This window comes from Heterodontus francisci, chromosome 13, assembly GCF_036365525.1.
Source record: "Heterodontus francisci isolate sHetFra1 chromosome 13, sHetFra1.hap1, whole genome shotgun sequence".
Classification (NCBI taxonomy): Eukaryota; Metazoa; Chordata; class Chondrichthyes; order Heterodontiformes; family Heterodontidae; genus Heterodontus; species Heterodontus francisci.
This window is the reverse complement of record NC_090383.1, coordinates 6,344,739-6,368,256: the sequence shown is the minus strand read 5'-3', so window position 1 is coordinate 6,368,256 and position 23,518 is coordinate 6,344,739. Positions and strand designations below refer to the sequence as shown.

The window sequence follows — 23,518 nt, the reverse complement described above, 5'->3', positions numbered from 1 at the left end:
TCATTATCACATTGCTGTTTGTGGGATCTTGCTGTGCGCAAATTGACTCCCACTTGCTGTAACAGGTAAGCAGCAACTTACACAGGTTGACACGCTTTTGCATATGTATCGGTACAGTGCTAGCTGCTGAAACTTTTTATTTGTTCATGGGATGTGGGTGTTGCTGGCTAGGCCAGCATTTATAGCGCTTGATAGGGCATTTTTTTTAAACATCAACCACTATATGTAGGCCAGACCAGGTAAGGATGGCAGATTTCCTTCCCTAAAGGGACATGAGTGAACCAGATGCAACAATTGACGATGGTTTCATGGTCACCATTAGACTAGCAGCTTTTTAATTCAAGATTTATTAATTGAATTCAAATTTCACCGCCTGCCATGCCGGGAATCGAACCCATGTTCCTGGAGCAATGGCCTCTGGAATACTAGTCCAGTGACATTACCACTACACCACCAGCTCTCCGGAAAATCTTGGCAAAATGCTTGTGTTTAAAGGTGATATGCCCCTTTTAGCGTACTTTCTTTAAAGATTTTATTTCTCAAAGAGAATCTTCTCAGTCCAACAGCCCCATAGATTCCAGAACTTGCCGTTGCCATCCCACAACAAAATTGTCAATAAAGATGACAGACAGACAGGCTGCCTGTTGCTGCAGAAGTTGAATTTCACCCCGTATCTCTTATCTAAAACATTGACCCTAATCGATCTGCTGTTTATTTCCAGCCCATTTTACTTCTCCCTGGGCTGTCAGCCTAGATATTTGTGCTAAAGTCTCTGGAGCAAGGTTCAAACCCACAACCTTCTAATTCAGAGGCAAGACTGCAGCCTGCTGAGCCACAGACGTAAGACCAGTAGATGAATCAGCACCTTTTAGGGTATCACTAAAATAGGAAAGTAACATATGGTCAAGCTAAAAGAAGCAGAACATAAGCAGTGTTGCCCCTGTGTCACCAGACATTATGGCAAGTGCCCCTAGGCTTTCACAAGCATAAAACAAACAATAATAACGATAAACAGTGCAGTGACATCACTCAAATAATAATTAAATCATAAACGTGATTGTGGATGTCAACCACAGAGCAACCACCCCCCCCCCCCCCCCACCCCACACAGGCTGCGTCCCACCTGCACATGTTAAATGGCCACCTTGGCCGGACCCAGGAACAGACTCCCGATGCGGTCCTCCGACCTGCTCCACCCCCTCTCATGATGCAGTCTTATGTTTTTTTAACTTCTCAAATGCGGAATTGTAAGACACCTTTACACTTAAGCTGGTGTCCCTGGGGAATGGGACTCAAACATAAGCCAGCGGTTTTGCTTGTTTATCTTCGTTGCTGCCACCACTCCAAACCTAGGTCTGTTGGAGCTACTCTGCTTCAGATTAGCATGTCAGCGCACACCCTCGATGCTGAAGTGCCTTGTGTCTTCAAACACAAGTGCCTCTCTCTTTCCACCTGAAGATGTATTGGCAAGTGTTAACTTGCTAAATCACAGTGATATGGAAGAGTTGAGAAGCAGTGGAAGTAATAGTATGTAAAATATGCCCCTTAACTAGTCCACGTTTTGTGACTGGCCAGATAGATGACAGTGTCTTTCCCATCCTGCATTTTCCTAGGTTTCTTGTGCTCCATCCTGTAGACAGAATCTGGAGAGTAAACAAGATAAATCTACACTTTTAAGTATTTTGTGATGCACCTTCACAATGTTAGAATTTACTTCGGATCCATATATAGGTAGCATCCTACAGAGATAGTATGCTCTTACAATAACGTCAAACTAAGTAGCTCCAATTAATATTCTTAAATACTGACAACATTAATATATAATTCATGAAGTGACAGAAAAACATAGTGTTACATTCTTATTTTTGTATTTCAACATTTATCGCACATTATTTATTTATATGAGTTACTATCACATTCACAGACGTTTTCTGTGTTTTTTTACTTATATAATTCTTCTAGTTGTCAACTGGTTATCTGCTGCACAGAGCACTCAAAATTTGACCAGACTACAGACAGTATTCTGCAATCCAAAAAAAGCCTTCCAAGTTGTAGTGATTAGCGTCAGTACTGTTCAATAGACAGGGTTTTTAAAATCATTCACAGGATATGGGCATCGTTGGCAAGGTCCACCCCGAATTGTGAGTCTGGAGTTACATGTAGGCCAGACCTCAACGACATTAGTGAACCAGATGTGTTTTTATGTCAATCCAGTAGCTTCACTGTCATCATTACTGAGATTCGCTTTTTAATTGCAGATTTATTGATTAACTGAATTTAAATTCCACAGCTGCCATAGTGGGATTTGAACTCATGGTTGATGCAAATACTACCTTAAGCCAGCAACTTCATATGAAACGTGGAGTTAATTTTCTAATTACTCTGCTCTAAAACATGGAACATATTATGGTGGAACAGGTTTTTTTTGTTCTGGGGTTTAACCCATCAATTCTCAAGCCATACACAATATTGATGTGATTCATTTTGTTAGGAAGAACATGGAGAGACAATATAACATAAAGGGTACAATTCTAAAGGGGGTGCAAGAGCAGAGGGATCCAGGTGTATATGTGCATATGTCATTGAAGGCGGCAGGACAGGTTGAGCACGCAGTAAATAAAGCATACAGTATCCTGGGCTTTATTAATAGGGGCATAGAGTACAAGAGCAAGGAGGCTATGTTGAACTTATATAAGACACTAGTTCGGCCTCAGCTGGAGTATTGCATTCAGTTCTGGGTGCCGTGCTTTAGGAAACATGTGAAGGCATTGGAGAGAGTACAGAAAAGATTCACAAGAATGGTTCCAGGTGTGAGGAAATTCAGTTATGAATATACATTGGAGAAGTTGGGATTGTTTTCCTTGGAGATGAGAAGGCTGAGAGGTGATTTGATAGAGATATTCAAAGTCGTGAAGCGTCTGGACAGAATGGATAGGAAAAAACTTCCCACTCATGAAAGGATCAAGAACTTGAGGCCACAAATTTAAAGTGATTGGCAAAAGGGACATGCGGAAAAACTTTTTCACAGAGCGAGTGGTTAAGGTCTGGAATGCAGTGCCTGAGAGTGTTGTGGAGACAGGTTCAATCAAGGCATTTGAAAGGGAATTAGACTGTTATCTGAAAAGGAAGAATGGGCAGGGTTATGGGAAGAAGGAGGGAGAATGGCACTAAGCGATTTGCTCATTCGGAGAGCTGGTGCGGACACGATGGGATCGAATGGCCTCCTTCTGCGCTGTAACAATTCTATGATTCTGTTTTGTCAATTTGGAGTTCTCAGCAAAGGTTCGAGCTACATTCCATCTTTCAAGGAGGAGGACAAATAACCAACATCCTGCCCGTGCTTCAGCCGCTGCAGAAATAAAGTCACAGCTGTTATCAAATTTGATTAAGCACACCAACTTATTTTGCGATGACCTGATCTGTGCCTAGGCCAATTTATTTATAATTTTGTTTAATACAAACTACAACTTGTATTCAACTCTGGATGTGATTTCTTTTGTGATGGGATATAACGAGATTCCACTTTTGGTAAATAAGCACCAAGATAATTAAATGCTGACATGATTGATGGGTACTTCCTATTTATTTTAAATAGTCACTCTGGGAGCTGGTATTCCGCACACTTGCTTTCATATGTCCTCCACATGCTGACGGTTTCACTAAACTGATAATTAAAAGAATCCCAGGTACTGAGTGCCATTTCTCTTTGGTTCCATTGTTTGTTCATTGGCATGGCAAGCAGATGGTCAGAGATTTCAGTCTTTCAAAGCTTCAGGGCTTTCCCATCACATCAAGCATGTCTTAGTGTTGTGCAATTAGATTTTGGCTTTCAGACTCCACAGGGGATTGACTAAAGACCTGAGTAATTTCAATAAAGATTTGTGAAGGAAATCTTGTAAGGTTAGTCAAAGCCATATGAGAGAACAATGTCAGCAAGCATTGGAGGCCCCTTTCTTGTTTTAATCTGGGGAATATTGATGATGAGCCCTCTACCTATTTTAGTATATTTGTGTGAGTATTTAACAGGGGGCCACTTCCCTCCAGGCAGGTCACAGGCCACTGCATAATTGATTCAGAGTGGAAGAGCCTATCCAAGCACCTTTGGGCAATGAAAAAGCAAATAGTATGGCCTAATTTTTGTGTAATTAGTGGACTGATTCGCAGAGTAGGATTCTGTATGATCGCACTGTTGAACTTAAAACTCACAGCTACTGAAAAGTATTTTCATTTCAGAAATTTCTAAACTTTCAAGTCAGTAAAGTGCAGCAAAATGAAGAAAATGTGTTTTAATAGTTGGGGGTATATTTGTCTATGTGATAGCTTGCGGACAGCTACAATCATAACAATATTGTTACATGCTGGTGGTAGAAATTGGTGTGAGTTTCACCTGTTTCTCAGACATAAAACAGGACGCAACATGTACCAATTTCTAAAGGTGAAGCCCTGCGCCTGATTTGGGCAGCAGCCACACAGTTACTGCTATATTGTACCGTGCTGCTCTCAGGCATCATGGCACCCAGCTGATATCAGCATTAGCCTGAGTTTAAATATACCAGGAAGGGTCCTGCATCTGTTTACAGAACCTTCCTGCCATGTTGGGCAAAATCCCCGTCGATGTTTTTACCACAGAAGCTCAGAGGCTTTTATGTTCTACAGCAGCCTAACCAGCAGTCCTTAAAGGGCTGCTGTAGTCTGCGGAAGAACCACCAAGGTAAGACCATGACATTACAACTTGCATTTATCTAGTGCCTTTAACATAGTAAAAATGTCCCAAGGTGCATCACGGGAGAAAGTATCAAACAAAATTTGGTATGGAGCCACATAAGGAGATATTAGGACAGGTGGCCAAAAGCTTGGTCAAAGAGGTATGTTTTAAGGAGCATCTTACAGGAGGAGAGAGAGGTTTAGAGAGGGAATTCCAGAGCTTAAAGCTTTGGCAGCTGCAGGCATGGCCGACAATAGTGAGGCAAATTGGTAAAGATCAAAAGATCCGCATGCCGTGCCGTGCCGCACCTGAGACCGCACCTATTGCATGCATATGCAAATAAGAACATAGAAATAGGAGCAGGAGTAGGCATTTCAGCCCCATTCAATAAGATCATGGCTGATCTTCCACCTCCACACTTTCCCGTCCTATTACCGAATCCCCTGATTCCCCTAGTATCCAAAAATCTATCGATCTCAGCCTTGAATATACTCAATGACTGAGCATGCATAGCCGTCTGGGATTTTTAAAAAAATTCCAAGGATTCACAGCCCTCTAAGTGAAGGTATTTCTTCCTATCTCAATGGCCAGTCCCATATCCTGAGACTATGGCCCCTTGTTCTAGAATCTCCAGCCAGGGAAACAGCCTCTCAGCAACTACCCTGTAAAGCATTGTTGAGAATTTTATACGTTTCAATGAGATCACCTCTCATTCTTCTAAACTCAAGAGAGTATAGGCACATCCTGCTCAATTTCTCGTCATAAACAGCCCTTGACTCAATCTATACATAAGGGTCCAAAAACCTGTTTGAGGTCAACACTGTGAGATTGGATTTCCATGACGCACTGTCTGCACTCAGGAAAACCAGGCCTACGTGTGGACTTAAAGGAACTGCCTGCTAGGCCACAACCAACAAAGTAAGTTTTAAAAAGATATACTTATAGTCATTTGGTAGTACAGAATTGGAGTATTGTTGAAAATAGAGACATGTTGTTGAAGCTTTTTGTCTTGCACTCATCAGGACAATTCGCAAGAATAACTATGTAAGGGAAAGCAACAACTTTATACTGTATGAGAAGAGAGTGCTGTTTGGTTGGCAAGTGGACTCTGATTGATAGAGGTGTTGCCGTGGAGAATGCATCAGTTTATGGCGACTGAGAGTTAACTGTCAAGTTTTGTTTGAAATTTAAGCCAGGCAGCTTGACTCAGATTGGTCTGAGGAAAGAACCAGTGAATGGCTGTCACTTATTTTGTTTAGCTGAAACAGGTGCAATGTGTGTACGTACGGTATAAAGTTGTTGTTTTCCCTTACATTGGTGTTCTTGTGAATTGTCCTGATGAGTGCAAGACTAAAAGCTTCGACAACATGTCTCTATTTTCAGCAAAACTCAATATATACATACTTGAACATGGAGCCAGGAGGAACAAAAGAACCCAGGCTGCTGCTGGCCACCACTCTCCCCTCCCACACCCCTCCTTAATTCTATTTTTGCACCTATAGGTTTTAACTACCTTCCAGTGTTCGTATCTTTAACTTGCAGTGGCAACTATCCGCATTTAAGGGGCATTATTCTGATGATCCCAGAACAGATCTGTCCCCATCCATCAGATTTCCAGACAGATTTTAATCTGCGTTATTTCCTTTGTGGTTTCTCTTCTTCCTCATTACGTGAAAAAGACTCATTTTTCCAGGAGACCAGGCTCCCCCCACCCCCTCTCAGAATTTAGTAATGTGGTCCAGCATCCCATTGCCCCACACTGTCATGGCCTCTATCCATCTTGTTTAAACCTTCTGGGCTGAAGTTCTGCATTGATGCTCCCTGACCTTTGAAGCTAATCCAGCAGAATTTCCCTCGTCCCACAACATCTTGATTTCATAACTTGGCCTCTTGCCTCCCCCATTGTGACCCCCCCCCCCCCCCCCCCACAGGATAGAAACAACAGCATCTCTAGTCTGTATCTGCCCTACAAGCCCTCTACCCCAATCAGCACTTTTTCCAGCTCTTTTCAAAGGAATTAATCAGTGCAGCATCAGCTACTTTGCTGGCAGTCTGTTCGATAGATCCATTTCAGCCTTGTTAATTTTAAACATGCATCTTTCAAGAATCATTGAATAATACTGCACAAAAGGAGGCCATTTGCCCCATCATGCCTGTGCTGACTCTTTGGTAGAGCTATCCAATTAATCCTATGCTCCCCTGCCCCTTCCCCACAGCCCTGTAAATTTTTTCCCTTCAATATTTACCCGATTCTCTTTTGAGTGTTCCTATTGAATCTGCTTCCATTGCTTTTTCAGGCAGTGCATAGCAGATCATAACAACTCGCTGAGTTAAAAAGTTATCTCGTGTCACCTCTGGCTCTTATTGTCAATCACCTTAAATCTGTGTCCTCTGGTTCTGACCTTTCTGCCACTGGAAACAGTTTCTCTTTATTTACTCTATCAAAACCATTCACGATTTGGGACGCCTGTGTTGACAGCCCAAGTTTAAATGTGCTCATCCCCTAAATATATTGATCAAGTAGCATTTCATTTCTGTGTTGTCTTTTTTTCGTCACTCTCAGCATTTATTTAATTAACATTTACAGTGCTGCTGCTGTTTCTATTAGGTCTCTTTATTTTGTCAGGAGTTACTTTATTTCCAAGGATAGCAATTTAAGAGGGGCAAAATAGCTAACACAATTCCAGTGGGCATATTTATATCTGAATGTCAAGTTAGGCAGGTAAATGTGAAAAAAAGCTGACTGAAAGATATTGTACAGCCTTCAATCAATCACACTCCCAGTTCAGTTAAAGTATAAGAGCAAAAGGAATAGGAGCAGGAGTAGGTCATACTGCCCCCTCACCAAGCCTCCTCCGCCATTCAGTAAGGTCATGGCTGAAATTCTACCTCAGCTCCACCTTCACATTCCTATCCCTTGATTCTCTTAGTGTCCAAAATGTAAATATAAATTCTTATCATCTGCAAAATAATGTAGAAATTACAATACAGAAATAGACCATTTGGCATAACTGGTCCAAGTCAGTGTTTATGCTCCATGCGGGTTTTGTCCCTTTTTAAAAATCTAACCCTACAGCAGAACCTTGTAAGGGAGCTTTACTCTATCTGGTTTGTGCAGTACCTGCCCTGGGAATTTTTGATAGTGCAGAAAGCATTTTCAGACTGTATTTGATTACCAACATTTGAGGTAGATACATCAGGATGGAAATAGCCAATAATAAGATGCAATTCCTATGCTTCCCAATGAGTCACAGTTCTGCAGAATTAGTATGTAAAAGTTGTGTTGAAGTAGTGGCACGATGCTAATACTGGGATTTGCATCAATTCCATTAAAAAGTTAATGGGAGTTCAGTTATGGTTTCAGTTGGGTCAGATTAGGCACACTTCTCGATAGTTCAGTATCTTCAACGACCATATCATTTTATAATTACTTTATCATTCATTCATTTATATCATTAAGACTCCACTTACCTATCTCTTTCAAGCACTGATTTTTATTAACCTCCTCTTAGTCTTTTTGTAATCTTACATTTGTGCTATGTCATTACCACTTTGCTCACTGTAAAAAGTGATATCATTATTTACTTCATCATGCTTCATAACCTGGAAGGCCACCTCTTAACCTTTATAGCTCTAGTGAAAAAAGCCCCAACTTCTTAAGTCTCTTTTCACGCATGCAACCTTTATATCTCTGATACTGCCCTAGTGAATCAATACTACTCTTTTCCCACTGTTTTCATATCCTTCCCATAATTATGCACCCAAATCTCTTATCAGTATTCCAATTGTTCAGCTGTGTGGTCTAAGGTCATATGCCATCTAAGATCTGGTAAAAGTTCAACATTACCTCCTTGCCTTTTGTTTTCAAAATCTCAAGATATCAAACCAACAAATCCATTCACCATTTTTATCTTTATCTGCTGTTTTTGACGTGTACATCAAGGAGTCCTCGCACTTTTCTAACCCATTAGAAATGTTGCTGTTTATGGCATATTTGCCTCTCCTCCACGAACAATTACTGAACAATTTTTCTGCATCTGCTGCTTATCTGCTCACCTTGCTCGGTTATTTTGGTCTCCTGCAGTCTTTCGCATCCTCATCACAACATGGTGTCTTGTTCCCTTAATGCTTAAATCCAGATATGATGAATTAGAGCATCTTCAACGCAGAAGCCTGCAGAAGACTCTGTCTACGCTTTCTTTTCTCCGATCCAACCATCTCTCTATCTACATGGCCACCTTCCCCTTTAACTACTTTCTAATGTCAGTTATGTGGTACCTTATCAAATCCTTTTTGAAAATTCAAATGACCACATTCATTTCCTTTATTGTTATTTCTTCAAAGAATTTTATCAGTTGATCAAGCAGGACTTGACTTCTAGAAATGAATGTTGATAAACTCAAGTTTCTCCAATTTAATTTGACTATTTAAAGTTGTTGGTAATCTACAATAGAATTTACTGATCTATTATTTCCTGTCCCTTTTCTCAGAGTGAAGTCATATTTTCCACTACAGCTAGCTGCTACAGTTTTCCTTCCGAAGTATCCCTCAGGTTCCTTAAATGTAGAGGGTCAGGTCCCTGTCATTTGTCCATCTTAAATTTGAGTTAAATTTTAAATTTTAGCGCCATTTCTCTGTTATACACCCACCTCTAGTGGTTCCACAATTTCAATATCCACTTACTCTGTGAAAACTAAGGCAAAATACTTATCTAATTCCTGTACCTACCCTCCCTTTCCAATATAAGTTTGCATTTCCTACCCCAACTTTGACTATCTTATTACAAATTCCTCCAGTTGCATGCACCTCCCTATTTCTGTGATCACCTCCAGCCCTACAACTCTCCGAGATCTCTGCAATTCTGGCCTCTTGCACACCCCCGTTTTTAATCGCTCTACCATTGTCAGTCGTGCCTTCAGCTGCCTTGACCCCAATCTCTGGAATTCACTCCCTAAAACGCTCTGCCTCTCTACCTCTGTCTCCTCCTTTAAGATGCATCTTAACACCTGTCTCTTTGACCAAGTTTTTGGGCACCTGTCCTAGTATCTCTTTACATGACTCCATGTCAAGTTTTGTTTGATAATCACTCCTTTGAAGTGCCTTGGAATATTTTAGTGTTAAAATTTTTAGTTTATCATTCTATGATTCTGTGCTGTTGCAGAGAACCAGTATAGACTTGACGGTTGAATGGTCTTATTTTGTGCTGTAACAACTCTATGATTCTATGAAAAGTGCTATATAAATGTCAGTTGTTATAATTTTCCTTTATCCAGTCAGTACTTTGTCCTCAACTTTTCTTTTACTATTTCTACCCTTACATGTGAAGCTAATTATATTGGGATCAGTGCTTCTGAAATGTTCCCCAGTTTTAGGTCGCCTAATTGCTCCACTTCATTAACCAGAGCCTTGGTCAAAGTAGTACTTCATTCTCAATTTCCTTTCCACTATTTGACAGTCTATAATATACTCCCAGTAATATGATTGATCCCTTACTGTTTCTCAGCTCAATCAAAAGTGATTCTGTTTAAACCATTTCTCCATTTAAACCTATAAGCTCCAGTCCCTTGATATTGTCTGATTAATACCACTCTCTTGTTTTTCTTTCTTCTCTATTCCTTCTGAAAGTTTATACCCAGGTATAATCTTGACCCAGTTGTAGCCACGTTTCAGCTGCTTGTTATTATGTCATGCTTTTCTATTTTAATCCGTGGGTGTAGTCACAAAGTTTTGCTGAGTTTAAGGTCATCCATCTTGGCAGCATAATGTATCATGTGCACTTTCAAAGTTTCCAGAGGTATGGATACAAGCTTCATAAAGTTACCTTAATCATCACTGAGTCCATCTTTTGCTTCAGTAGAAGTACCACAGTGTGCAGTGCATTAGGGGATTGTTATTTCTGCTTTATCTTTACAGAAAGACACACATGGATTTTAGACTTATTGTAAATTCTAGTGGTCATGCTGGAAGTATATAATGTTTCAATCAAAAATCCCACTGGTCTGTTGGATATTTGCATGAGGACCAAGTGGAATTTCAAGCCCAAGCTGAATTGATTTAGGTTTGCGTAAGGCCGTTTAAAGTTGCTTCAATTCAGACGGGTTCAGATTTGATTTCACTTTGGAGAGCAAGAAAATATTACTGCTCTCGAGAGCTATAAAATATCCTACTGCACCTGTGTGCTGTTGGTTTCTATGTCCCTCTGACACCTTAACATTTTGTCCTGCTGCACGTTCCTACAGTATCTTTATATTTCTTGTGTGCATGGGAAATGAAGGAAGCTAAGGTAAAGGCTATTTTTAATGATTTAAAGTATTGTTGGGGTTCCATTCATTTTACTTAACTAGTCAGCTTTCCCAGAAGGCATAGGGGAGAGAGTGGTTGACAACAACACATGAGCCCAGTCTGCCAGTGTATTACGTATGCATCCGTATGAGGGGGGATCTCATAGAAACTTATAAAATTTTAACAGGACTCGACAGGGTAGATGCAGGAAGGATGTTCCCGATGGTGGGGGAGTCCAGAACCAGGGGTCATAGTCTAAGGATACGGGGTAAACCTTTCAAGACTGAGATGAGGAGAAATTTCTTCACCCAGAGAGTGGTGAGCCTGTGGAAGTCGCTACCACAGAAAGCAGTTGAGGCCAAAACATTGTATGTTTTCAAGAAGGAGTTAGATATAGCTCTTGGGTTTAAAGGGATCAAAGGGTATGGGGCGAAAGCAGGAACAGGTTACTGAGTTGGATGATCAGCCATAATCATAATGAATGGCGGAGCAGGCTTGAAGGGCCGAATGGTCTACTCCTGCTCCTATTTTCTATGTTTCTATCCTTGATCCCCAAATATAATTTGGGGATTGGGGAAGGGAGATGAACAGGCCCATGGTCTCTCTGAAACTATATTTGTCCTATTATGTATTGGAAAAGCACCTGTTTCCTGGTGATGCCACACGACCTGAACGTGCACCATCAAGTTAATGGGCACCATTGGTTTACATGAGCTCAAATATATTAGAGATGCTATCTGTAGTTTTTTAAGGAGTTTGTAGCCAAAATATTGGTGCATGAGTTTGTGGTGACCTTTGAGACTGAACAGCCTTTGGACCCCAAAGGATATTTCTTTGTTAAATTGGCGTAACACTGGAATTTCGGAGCACTCTGTTCAATCCTCATTCAGAACTGATGTCCATTGACATTGTATACTTTGAAGAACACTTTTATATACGTGTCAATCGGTAATCCTCATTCAGCGATTCAGCATGCTTGTGATATAAAATATTTCTTCCTCATGAAGTATTAATGATGTAGGTTGATAAAAATACTCCCAGCCAACTATTAAATGGTGAATTATGAATTCTTTGTGGTCTATCTTAAAGATGTGAACCTGTTTAAAATAATGAGAAAACACTCTCCATTAAGAAAGCAGATGAACACATGAAGCATTCATCCAATAATCTCACCAGTGGTAATTGCCATGCTGAAAAATGCTTAGTGGTCTAGCAAGGAACAACTTAAAGTGAGAATCAAGAATCATTCTCCTAATAATTAATTCAGCCAATGTACATAATTCAGCAGTAATCAAATAGAGATACATCAGAAAATATACTTATGTATATATGTAAAAGTTTGAATCCAAAATGCTGGAAAGTTTTCCAAATAAAATGTGAAAATACCAAACTTTTCTCAGCAGTTATGTCTCTAGACTCCTGTAGAAAATACATTTTATGTATGATGCATGATGCAGTTACTTCTAAAGTTATCGCTAGACTAATAAAGGGAAAGGATGAAAGACCAAGATAATGCAACAGAAAAACCAGTGGAAAAGAGACAGCAAGATAGTTTCAGTAAGTGAGAGATTGCATTAACCATCAGCATTGTGACAGGTGATTAACTATTAGAGTACACTGAAAGAAAGACTTGCATTTAGATAGCGCTTTTCATGATGTCCCAAAGCATTTTACAGCCAACTTTGCAGTGTAGCCACTGTTACCGTGTAAGAAATGCGGCAGCTAATTTGTGCATAGCAAGCTCCCACAAACAGCAATGTGATAATCTCTTTTTGCAATGCTGATTGAGAGCTAAATATTAGCCAAGACACCCGGGAGAACTCCCCTTCTCTTTTTCGAAATAGTACCATGGGATCTTTTACAACCGCCCAAGAGGGCAGATTAGGCCTCAATTTAACGTCTCATCCGAAAGACGGTGTCTCTCTCTCTCCCTCAGTACTGCACTGGGTGTGTCAGCCTGGATTTTTGTGTTTAAATCTCTGGAATGGGACTTGAACCCACTACTTTCTGATTCAGAGGTAAAAGTGCTATCCATTGAGCCACAGTATGGCAGATGGTTTAATGTTCCTTTGATAAAGTAGCAGATCCTCTGACTCATGAGCAACGCCCTAGGAGATCTGCTAGTTTCTGTGAAAGCGTCACCAGTTTACCCTATTCTGTCATTTCATACACTTGGGCTCCTATTAAAACTGTACAAATGGTTTAGTTAAAAAAAAAATAGCATAAGCAGCATTTAAGGCATCAAACTTTACAGAGTGACATTAAATAGTTTGCAATGCTCTGCATGACCTCTGGTAGAAATTCCAGCAGCAATCAGAAAGTTGATGATCATATGTTCTTGTGACCCTGGGATAGTAAAGGAGCCTGTTCACATTCATCAAAACAAAAAGCTTGCAACCAATTTATTGTCTCTGGATCCGTTGATTTGTTGTCATCAGTTTGCACAGAATGAGACCATTTCTCACAAGCTCTCTGCATTAGAGCACAGTGAAAAAGCATTCATGCAATGCAATAATTCCCAATTCAGTCCTGCTAATTAGAGTCTATACTTGCTTAAAAGTGGTTTCTTTGCTTAAACAGGTACACAGAAAATGAATGATGATGAAGAAAATTCTGCAACTCAAGGTGAGAATTATAAACTCTTAGAATCATAGAGTCGTACAGCATAGAAACAGGCCCTTCGGCCCACCACATCCATACTGACCATAATGCCTATCTACACGAATCCCACCTGCCTGCATTAATTCCATATCCCTCTATGCCTTGCTCATTCAAGTACCTGTCCAGATGCCTGTTAAATGTTGCTACTGTTCCTGCCTCCACCACCACCTCAGGCAGCTCATTCCAGATACCCACTATTCTTTGTGTGAAAAATGTACCCCTTTGATCCCCTTTAAACCTCCTCCCTCTCACCTTAAATCTATGCCCTCTAGTTTTACACACACCATGGGAAACAGACTCTGGCTATCTACCCTATCTATGCCTCTTATAATTTTATATACCTCTATCATGTCCCCTCTCAGCCTCCTTCGCTCCAGGGAAAACAGACCCAGCCTATCCAATCTCTCTTTATAACTCAAGCCCTCCAAATCAGGCAACATCCTTGTGAATCTTTTCTGCACCCTCTCCAGCTTAATCACATCTTTCCTGTAGTGCGGCGACCAGAACTGCACACAGTACTCCAAATGCGGCCGAACCAACATCATGTACAACTGTAACATAACGTCCCAACTCTTGTACTCAATGTCTCGGCCAATGAAGGCAAGCATGCCATATGCCTTCTTCACCACCCTGTCTACCTGTGTTGCCACTTTCAGGGAACAATGTACTTGCAACCCAAGGTCTCTCTGCTCAAGAACACTCCCCAAGACCCTGCCATTCACTGTATATGTCCTGCCCTGGTTTAACTTCCCAAAATGCATCACTTCACACTTGTCTGCATTAAATTCCATTTGCCAATCACTTGCCCACTGTCCCAGTTGATCTATATCCTGTTGTAACCTTAGACAACCTTCTTCACTGCCCACTATACCACCAATTTTGGTGTCATCTGCAAATTTACTAATCATGCCCCTTACATTCACATCCAAGTTATTAATATATATGACAAACAACAGAGGGCCCAGCACCGATCCCTGCGGCACACCACTGGTCACCGGCCTTCAATCTGAAAAACGACCCTCCACTACCACCCTCTGCCTCCTATCTTCTTAAAAGGAGTGAATGCAAGTTCCAGCTGGCGATCCTAAGAGCTTCCTGGCACCCCTAAGGCAAAGGAAAAATCTTTTTACTTAATAGCAAGTGAATATTTTCAGTTTGATGTAGGTAGTCTGTGATTTGTTCCTCCTGCCTTTCAAATGAAGACGTTGCAATGATGGATTTCATTTTTTGTTTTCTCTTTTTTTTTGTGTGCTACCTGTGCCTTGTGCATTTCCCAACCAAAGGCTCAAATGCTGAGGAAGAAAGAAAGACAGGCAGACACCAGACATCTCAAAGTGCTTTACAACCAATGAAGTACTTTTTGAAGTGTAGTCACTGTTATAATGTAGGAAATGAGGCAGTCGCTTAGTGGTAACGTCACTAGTCCAGTAACCCAGAGCCTCGGGACATGGGTTCGAAACCCACCATAGTAACCAAGAAACCATTGTCAATTGTTGTGAAAACCCATCTGGTTCACTAATGTCCTTTAGGGAAGGAAATCTGCTGTCCTTACCTGCATGTGACTCCAGACCCACAGCAATGTGGTTGACTCTTAAATGCCCTCTGAAATGGCCTAGCAAGCCACTCAGTTGCATCAAACCGCTACAAAGCCTAAGAAAGGGAATGAAACTGGACGGACCACCCGGCATCGGCCTAGGCACTGGAAATGACAACGGCAAACCCAGCCCTGTCAACCCTGCAAAGTCCTCCTTACTAACATCTGGGGGCTTGTGCCAAAGTTGGGAGAGCTGTCCCACAGACTAGTCAAGCAACAGCCTGACACAGTCATACTCACAGAATCATACCTTACAGACTATGTCCCAGTCACCACCAGCACCATCCCTGGGTATGTCCTGTCCCACCAGCAGGTGGTGGTACAGTGGTAGTCAGGAGGAAGTTGCCCTGGGAGTCCTCAACATTAACTCCGAGCCCCATGAAGGTCAAACATGAGCATTGAAACTTCCTGCTGATAACCACCTAACTCCCCACTCCCACCCCCGCCACCGCCTCTCTTGGCTGATGAATCAGTGCTTAAGATCTGGAATGCAATGCCTGAGAGTGTGGTGGAGGAAGTTTTAATCGAGGCCTTCAAAAGAGAACTGGATAATTATCTGAAGAAAAAGGATTTTCAGGGCTACGGGGAAAAGGCAGGGGAGTGGGACTAGGTGAGTTGCTCTTGCAGAGAGCCTGCATGGATACAACAAGCTGAATGGCCTGCTTCTGTGTTGTAACCATTCAATGATTCTATGAGTGTTTGGGACCCTGGATGGTGAAAACGGAGGAGGTGAAAGGGCAGGTGTTGCATCTCCTGTGCTTGCTTGGGAAGGGGAGGAGTGTGGGGAGGGATGGAAGAGTGGCCCAGGGTGTTGCAGAGAGAATGGCCCCTTCAGAATGCTGGAAGAGACCGGGAGGGAAAGATATATTTTGCTTTAAGTTGTATAGGACACATGTTGTCGAAGTTCTTAATAAGCCTAATGTGACTCATTATTACACAATGTTTTGCAGGAGAAGATAAGGAGAATAATGATCGCATACCCTACATTGATGAATGTGAAGATGGTATGACAAACGCTTGCTTCACAATGCTAAATAGCAGAAGTAATAAAACAGAAACATTTGAAAAACAAAATCCTGGAGTAAAAAAACTGAAAAATGTAGATTAATCAAGATTCCAATTCATCAGCGTTTGATTAGTTTTAATGAGCAATTCTTTTACCAAAATGAATGTGAAGACAAAATGTTTTCATCATTTCTTCAGTTGCTACATACAATAGGATATGTTGTCAACTAACAGGGGAAGTATATTTGGAATATTGTCCCTTGAAAAGCTTTGCACTATTGTGTAGCCATTTTTTATCAGTTGGTCCTCCTTTTGGGTATCTAGATTCATTCCGTTACGTCTTAGACTGCAGTCAAACCAGGATGGCTCTATTGGTGGCCACACTTCATGCATTTTCCCCAACCTTAAGTGTTCAGCCATGAGGGCTATCACAGTTGAGGGCAATTCCGTCCTTACTTAGTATTTGACTTTTCGAGGAAATCAATGGATGGCCATTAAAAGCAACAGCTATTGTTGATTGTTCATTTCTACCACAGGACCAGCTGAGTTCAGCTAATTAATACAGACAGGCATCAAGTCTGGGACCTTAAATTGTACATATGGGTCAGCAGCCATGCAGTGGTGCAGTGTTCTGTTAACTGTATATTAATTGGGTATTTCATTATATTTAGATGGTGGACATTGATTGAGGATTCACCTGTGCTCATATATAGGAGTGAAACTGTGGTTGCTGATTTTGGAGTTGCACGATATGTGTGCCTCTGTAAATAAAAACTTTTAAGTGTGTAAAGACTAGGCTTCAGTTCTATCCTTCACTGCCTGGCTAGCTGGATTGTAACATTATTTACTAAGCCATTAGGTAGCTGAAGAAATGTTGACTTGATAATATATGCTTGAAGTAAGACAAAGTTGCAGATGATGAAAGATTATGTGGGACATTTCCATCTGCTGCTGGCAGCTTCTTTGGTTAAATTTGCTTTTCTGTTCCAACAGAAAGTGGACAGTGAGGACTACGCTTGACTAATACAAGATGCATCAGTGTCTGTGAAGGCAAACTGTAACTCCTTTAGACCTCCAGAAGGCGTATGGTACAATTTTGTGCTTGCGTTTAGATAGCCATCCTGTTCAGTTTTGTGTATCAGAATTCTGAGTTGTATTATGTTTAGTATCTGTATTATTGGAGGGAATTTTTTTGCCCTAATGATGTGCTTCTAAATAATACTTCTACTGCCTGCAGCTGTTGTTCTTTTGATCAGTAGATCTTTGATCCAATGTCATATCAGCTTCACACCAGATGCGTGAACTGGTTGTATACACCTCAATTATACCAAGTATATCACACTTTAGATTCTGCTTACTTTAAAAAAAAATCAACTATCGAGTACAATACTAACATCTCTGTTTCACATACTAACAGTTTGAACATGTGATGCCTTTGCCTAACTTCTCCTTCTAAGTCCACATTGCTCATCAAGCCAGTCCAATTGATGTTCAGCTGTCAGGACTGTCTTGATGGCCAGATACAAAAGCAGAAAATGCTGGAAATACTCAGTAGGTCTGACAGCATTGGCCTGACCATCTGAGTATTTCCAGCATTTTCTGTTATTGTTTCAGATTTCCAGTATCCGCAGTATTTTGCTTTTAATGGACAGATGTTTACAATCCCTTTTTGGAGACAGTGGATGAATTAAAAAGTTGATTCTTTTGTTTTTTTACCCCCTTTGGCAAGCTCTCGATAATCCAGTAAGATTGCCTCTCAGCATAAAAGGGAAAGATTTGCATTTCGAGATTGGCCACATCTTTGGTGAGCATTTAGAAGGCTTTGTAAATCCTGGAGAGATACATTTTACCACAGAACTGGCATATTGAAGACATATCAGTTGACGGGATAGCTGCAACAGACTAGCGTTCTCTTCTCTGTCTATGTTTTGCTGCTTTGGTAATCCTTTAGCTTGTTCCAACTCACTGAGTCCTTGCCTTGACACAGGTTGCCACAGTTTGCCATCTTAGATGGTTTCCTCCCATGTTGATGTCAATGCTTCATTTCTAGTAAGTTGAGCAGCTGAGTCCCTAAGTTGTGGAATTCCCTCTCTAATCCTCTCCACCTCTCTCTCCTCCTTTACGATACTCGTTAAAACCTACTTTGTTGACCAAGCTTTTGGTCCCCTTGTCCTAATGTTTCTTTATGTTGACTGGGTGTCAAACTTTGATTTCCGCTCCTATGAAGCCCTTGGGACATTTTACTGTGTTAAAGGCGCTATATAAATGCGAGTTGCTGTGGTCACCATGAGCCCGCCCATCAATGCTCACATCATCAAACGTGAGCTCAGATTAAAAATGAATTAAATAAAATTAAACATCAATTTCTTTATCTATCAGATCAACTACACTTTGCCTTTCAGATACTGACCAACCAGCTGTATATTTGCAGTGGTTTCTGTAATTTTTCAGATTTTAAACATTGGTGCTTTCACTTTTATCGCAGCAGATGCCCTAATTTTAAGATCCTCACATCTTGAGGTGCAATGTTATAGAGTCACAGTACGGGCCCATGAGTCTTCCCTGGTAATTCCATTGGGGATTGGATGGTGTTAACTTCATGCTGTCTAACATCCTCACATAGAGACAGTTCTGCTTCTGAGGCATTGTGCTGGCAACTGGAAATATTCCAAAGTAATATTTCTGTCGTTTTATTTTCCCTGAAGTAGTTTTTTGCTTTTTAAAATCTTCAGGGAGTTTAAATAGCAAGGTCAAAAGTGGTGGTGGTGGTGGCAGTGAGGGAGGTTGGCTCCATTTAATAAAATAAATTGAAACATATTAGTAACCATTACTAATAAGTTCTAACTAATTGTTCATAAATTTTTAGTTGACTTGAAAAATCATCATACAACTAAGGCTATGACTGACTATTTGCTACCAGCTATTAGTTTGCAATTGAGTAGTTATTTTCAAATTGTTAATGCATATCAGATAACTCTAAAGCTGGAGGATAATATGTTTCTGTTAACCTGGAAATAATTCAGTATTAATGCTGAGCCATTCATTGCTTTCAACTGGGAACTCGGGCTTAATTGACCAAAATATTCATCAGTTGCTCTAAAGAATCAGACTTTATTTTTAGCAAGGCCCACTGCCATGTATCATTCCTCATTTGACAGGATGGGTGTTAGTTAATATTCTTCTTGGGCTTCTCTCTCTCTGTCTGCCAGTAAAGAGCTGATCACTCAGGCTGGAGAAGTGTGACATGCGTCCGCTCGCCCTCTCCCCTGCATTTCTCCCACTTTGCTCTCCATGGAGAAATGTTTTATTCATCTTCCATATCCTGTGCCCCTCTGTCACATTTTAAAATTTATTCTGGTATCCCTCACGTTACAGATGTATGTAACATTGCACAAAATGATCTGTTATTCTCCCCCCCCCCCACCTCAACATTTTAGATATTGGTTCTACAGACTTTCTGGGGGGGGGGAAAACTTATAATTCACATATCAAAGAAATGAATTTTACTGCCCTTGACCTAACTTTAGCTAAAAACTGTGACCCTGCACCTAATGGAATAGGTGTTTCCTAATGGAATAGGTGGATATCAACATTTTGTGAAGTGCATTACATTGGTGTCATATCTCCTTACCAGCGAATTACAGCTGATACACTGGGGCTATTGAACCCAATGGAGTCTTTTGGAAGTGTTTGTTATTAATACATACCCATTACCATTCTCAATATGAAGTGTAAAGCAGCATATTTTGGTTTCAAATTACTTTAATTAAATCTGGAATACAGCAACGTCCATTACGAAAAAGGTACATTATTTAGGAACACAGTAATTTCTCGACCAGGAAAGACCAAGGACCATTTGTTCACCTGCCATTCTGGGGAATCCTATGATACATGATAGTCGAGTCGCTGACAACATTCAATCTCTATCAGTTAGTCTACAACGGACCCAGACATGAGGTGAGGAAAATCCCAGTGAAAACCATAGGTCCAAAGTCACCTGTTCCTCCCAAGCACATTACATTCACCACATTGCATGTCTTAAACACTGTATCCTAAAATGTTATTTTCTGAAGATATCTATCATATTTGCATTTGAATAGATCAGTACTGACTGTTTCCACCATCTCCCGCGGGAGCCTGTTCCATAGAATGACCACTGGCTCACTGAAAGATTGTTTCCGCTGAATAGTTGTGAATTTACCACCACACTATTCCCCTGCACCACCCACCCCTACAAGTCCAGGCTTTGTCCTCTGATTCTGCTGTTCTGGACAAGGTGAAATAGCTCTTAACCCTTCAGAATCCTAAAAAAAACAGCAATCATATAGCCACAGTGCCATGGGCCGAATGGCCTGCTCCTGTGTTATATGATTCTATCTCACCTCTCAACCATCTCTTTGCCCATGAGAACACGCCCAATTTAGCATAATTGCTCCTCATAATCCAATCCCTCCATCCCCTCCGTCATTCTGGTTCCCCTCTTCTGTATCCTTTCAGTAGCTGCAATATCCTTTTGTGCTTCGGAAACCAGAACTGTACGGAGTATTCTAAGTGCCAGGGGTCCGTCTCAGAAACACCCTCCAGCCTTTTTGATGATGAATTTTGATTTATTTTAAGAAGTATGATAATTTTACTGATAGTTTGTGAATTGACAAAGAAGGTGGAATTGCTAGAAAAAGAGATAAGGTCCATCTGGGTCCTATTTAATATTGATAAGGAGATCATTAAGAGGTAAAAGTACAGATATTTCCTATAATGGTCATTTACTCTGCCTTAATTTCCAGTTCATATGCTATGGGAAATGGGACTGGGTAATCCTGGCAGTTAATGTTGCTCACCATCCTAATTGAAAAGGGCGTTAGTTCAGTGCTTTTGAAAATCGTCTTTTTGCTGAAGGATATGTTGCTAAGGACAAGCGAAAACTCTTTTTTTCCCCCAAAAGAATACATAGAATTATAGAATGATGCAGCACAGAAGGAGGTCATTCAGCCCATCGTGCCTGTGCTGGCTCTTTGGCAAAGCTGTCCAATTCTGAAAAAGCTGGAGCTGTGGCCAATGTCGACGCAAATCTACACCACAACATTTGACAGAATTCACCCAGGTGTTTGAGACCGAGTGCTCGTGATGATGATCTTGGACATCAGGTACTAGTGTGATGGAGTTGGTGAAAATCACAGCAATGATGCGAGGTGGGATACACAGACATTGGGGTAGATCTTGACTTTGTGTTGGCAATATAAAACGGATGTTAGTGAATTGGCAGCCCACTTTACATCTCCCAATTATTATTTTCATTGGGAATAAAACTAGGAGATAGAGAAACAGGCTGTCGACTCACTACCGGCCGTTCTACACTATCACTCAAAGTCTACCCCATTGAGTCATCATCTGGTCTGATGTGAAACCTTGTTCCCAAATCTACTGTTCAAATCTCCAGATTTTGTCTGATTTACAACAAAAATGTTCAGAACACACTACCAGTTTTATGCATCGTGTATAACTACACCTTGCAGTGCATGCTTGCTTTGCTTTAGACTACGTTTAGATAGATGTCTTTTCTTGACTTTTCTTGAAAAACAATATATTTTTTCTCCTTGGATGCTTTAAAGATTTGCCTTACCTGATGGTATGTAATGTAACTGGCATTTGTTGCTTGTAAATTTGAACCTAGTAGATCAAATTGGAGACTATCTTGCTCAATTACTGCCTCATCGTTAAATAGCCAGCATTACATATTCAAGAAAAGGTTTTTTCCTCTTATTCTCTCTCTGTGCCATGAATTTGGGGTGTAATCAATGGAAAATGATACTTTCACTTTATGTCTGTTAAATAAAATGAACGATAACAGCATTTTGAAAGGCATGCCTCTTCATTTATTCTGAAAGGTAATTTTGATGAGACTGTTGGTGTTTGTAGGTTGGATTTTAATTCCTTTATCAGCTCATTCAGTCTAATAGAAGTATAAACATAAATGCTTGAACAGAGTCAAGATCTGTATTTTGCTTTTGGCTCTGTCATTGATACTCTGGCAAATTAGCAAAAGTTTGGATTATCACTTGACGTAGACTTTATTTTTGCATTATGAGCAGAACAATGTTGGCAAGTTGCAGTATGCTGATCAGATAATGATAGAGAAAAGAACAGTTCATGATTCAGGTGGGACCATTACTTAGAACTGACATGGACTGGTGAATTCTTGGTCTGTTCGGACAAAGGATTACATCTGAAATGTTTTAAATAGCGCCCTGTTTTCTGTACATGTCCAGTGTTCCCTGTGTTATTTCAGGCCCCAGTTTCATTTTTATCACCGCTTAATTTTTGCAGTTTGTAAGGTTTGTCTAGCAGAATCCTATCATAAATTAAGCATGAGGCTGTGCTTGCATCTTAAAGAAGCCTTGCACGCTGGTAAGCACAGTTTTAAATTCCCTGCATCTTATTTCATAGAATCCTGAGCAAGTCTCATTATGTATGAAAACAGTGATGTATCACATAACCAAATGATATTGAATCCCATCGTGGTTTGAACTGTCATCCTTTCACACCCTCTCTATTTCTAATTTAAAAACCAGTATAGACCTATTAGGCAGATTGTCCTATTTCTCTACTGTAAAATTCTATGTCAGTTACTTAACATATTGTGATCTTCTTGATGTTTGTTTCCATTAAAGAATTACTCCAGTGAAGATTAAAATCATAACATGCATATTAATTTATAGGTTTGTGTTGGATAATGCATTTGAAATAAATACAATCACATATTTCATAATCTCTCAACAAATGAAAAATTAAAATACATATTTAAACAATAATATTAAATATACTGCAGAGTGTTTTGTAAAAGCTGAGTTAATTAGGTCTACATCAAGTAAATTGTTGATGAATGGCAATTATTTTTACTTAATATTTGGTCACATGTATTTTTGAGATTAACTATACAGTAAGCATTTTGTTTACATCAGCATGAAAGTTTGTCACTTGTGCAAGAGCTAATTTTCCACCTCCTATATCTGAGGATAGGCAAGCATGTTGCCCCTTTTCTTTAACTTCAGAGCTGTATAGTGCATTGATTTTTCATTCTTCAAGGTGAGCTGGTGTTACTTTGGGTTGCTCGATCTCGTGACGCAGGTAACAACTGAAGAAATTCATTATGAGTACACTAAACAGATTTGAATCTGTGCCTGTTCTGGGAGTGGACCACTCAGCTGCAAGACTGTTGCTGCATGTCTTTCCTATTCAGGAGGGTTTTTACTGAAACATTAAGTGGAGAGTTA

The 23,518-nt window shown here is 40.4% G+C and overlaps 1 protein-coding gene across 2 annotated transcripts in view; it reads left to right on the top strand.

Annotated features, from left to right (window-relative positions):
- Positions 1-22,886, top strand: part of macrod2 (mono-ADP ribosylhydrolase 2) — a 916,639-nt gene extending 893,753 nt beyond the window's left edge. For both annotated transcript variants that reach the window (XM_068044311.1, XM_068044310.1), the window contains 3 exons: positions 13,568-13,612; positions 16,193-16,246; positions 17,241-22,886. In XM_068044311.1, coding sequence (XP_067900412.1) covers positions 13,568-13,612; positions 16,193-16,246; positions 17,241-17,254 — 113 coding nt within the window. In that variant the 3' untranslated portion in view covers positions 17,255-22,886. The remainder of the gene's footprint in view (positions 1-13,567; positions 13,613-16,192; positions 16,247-17,240) is intronic.
- Positions 22,887-23,518: the final 632 nt, after the last annotated feature.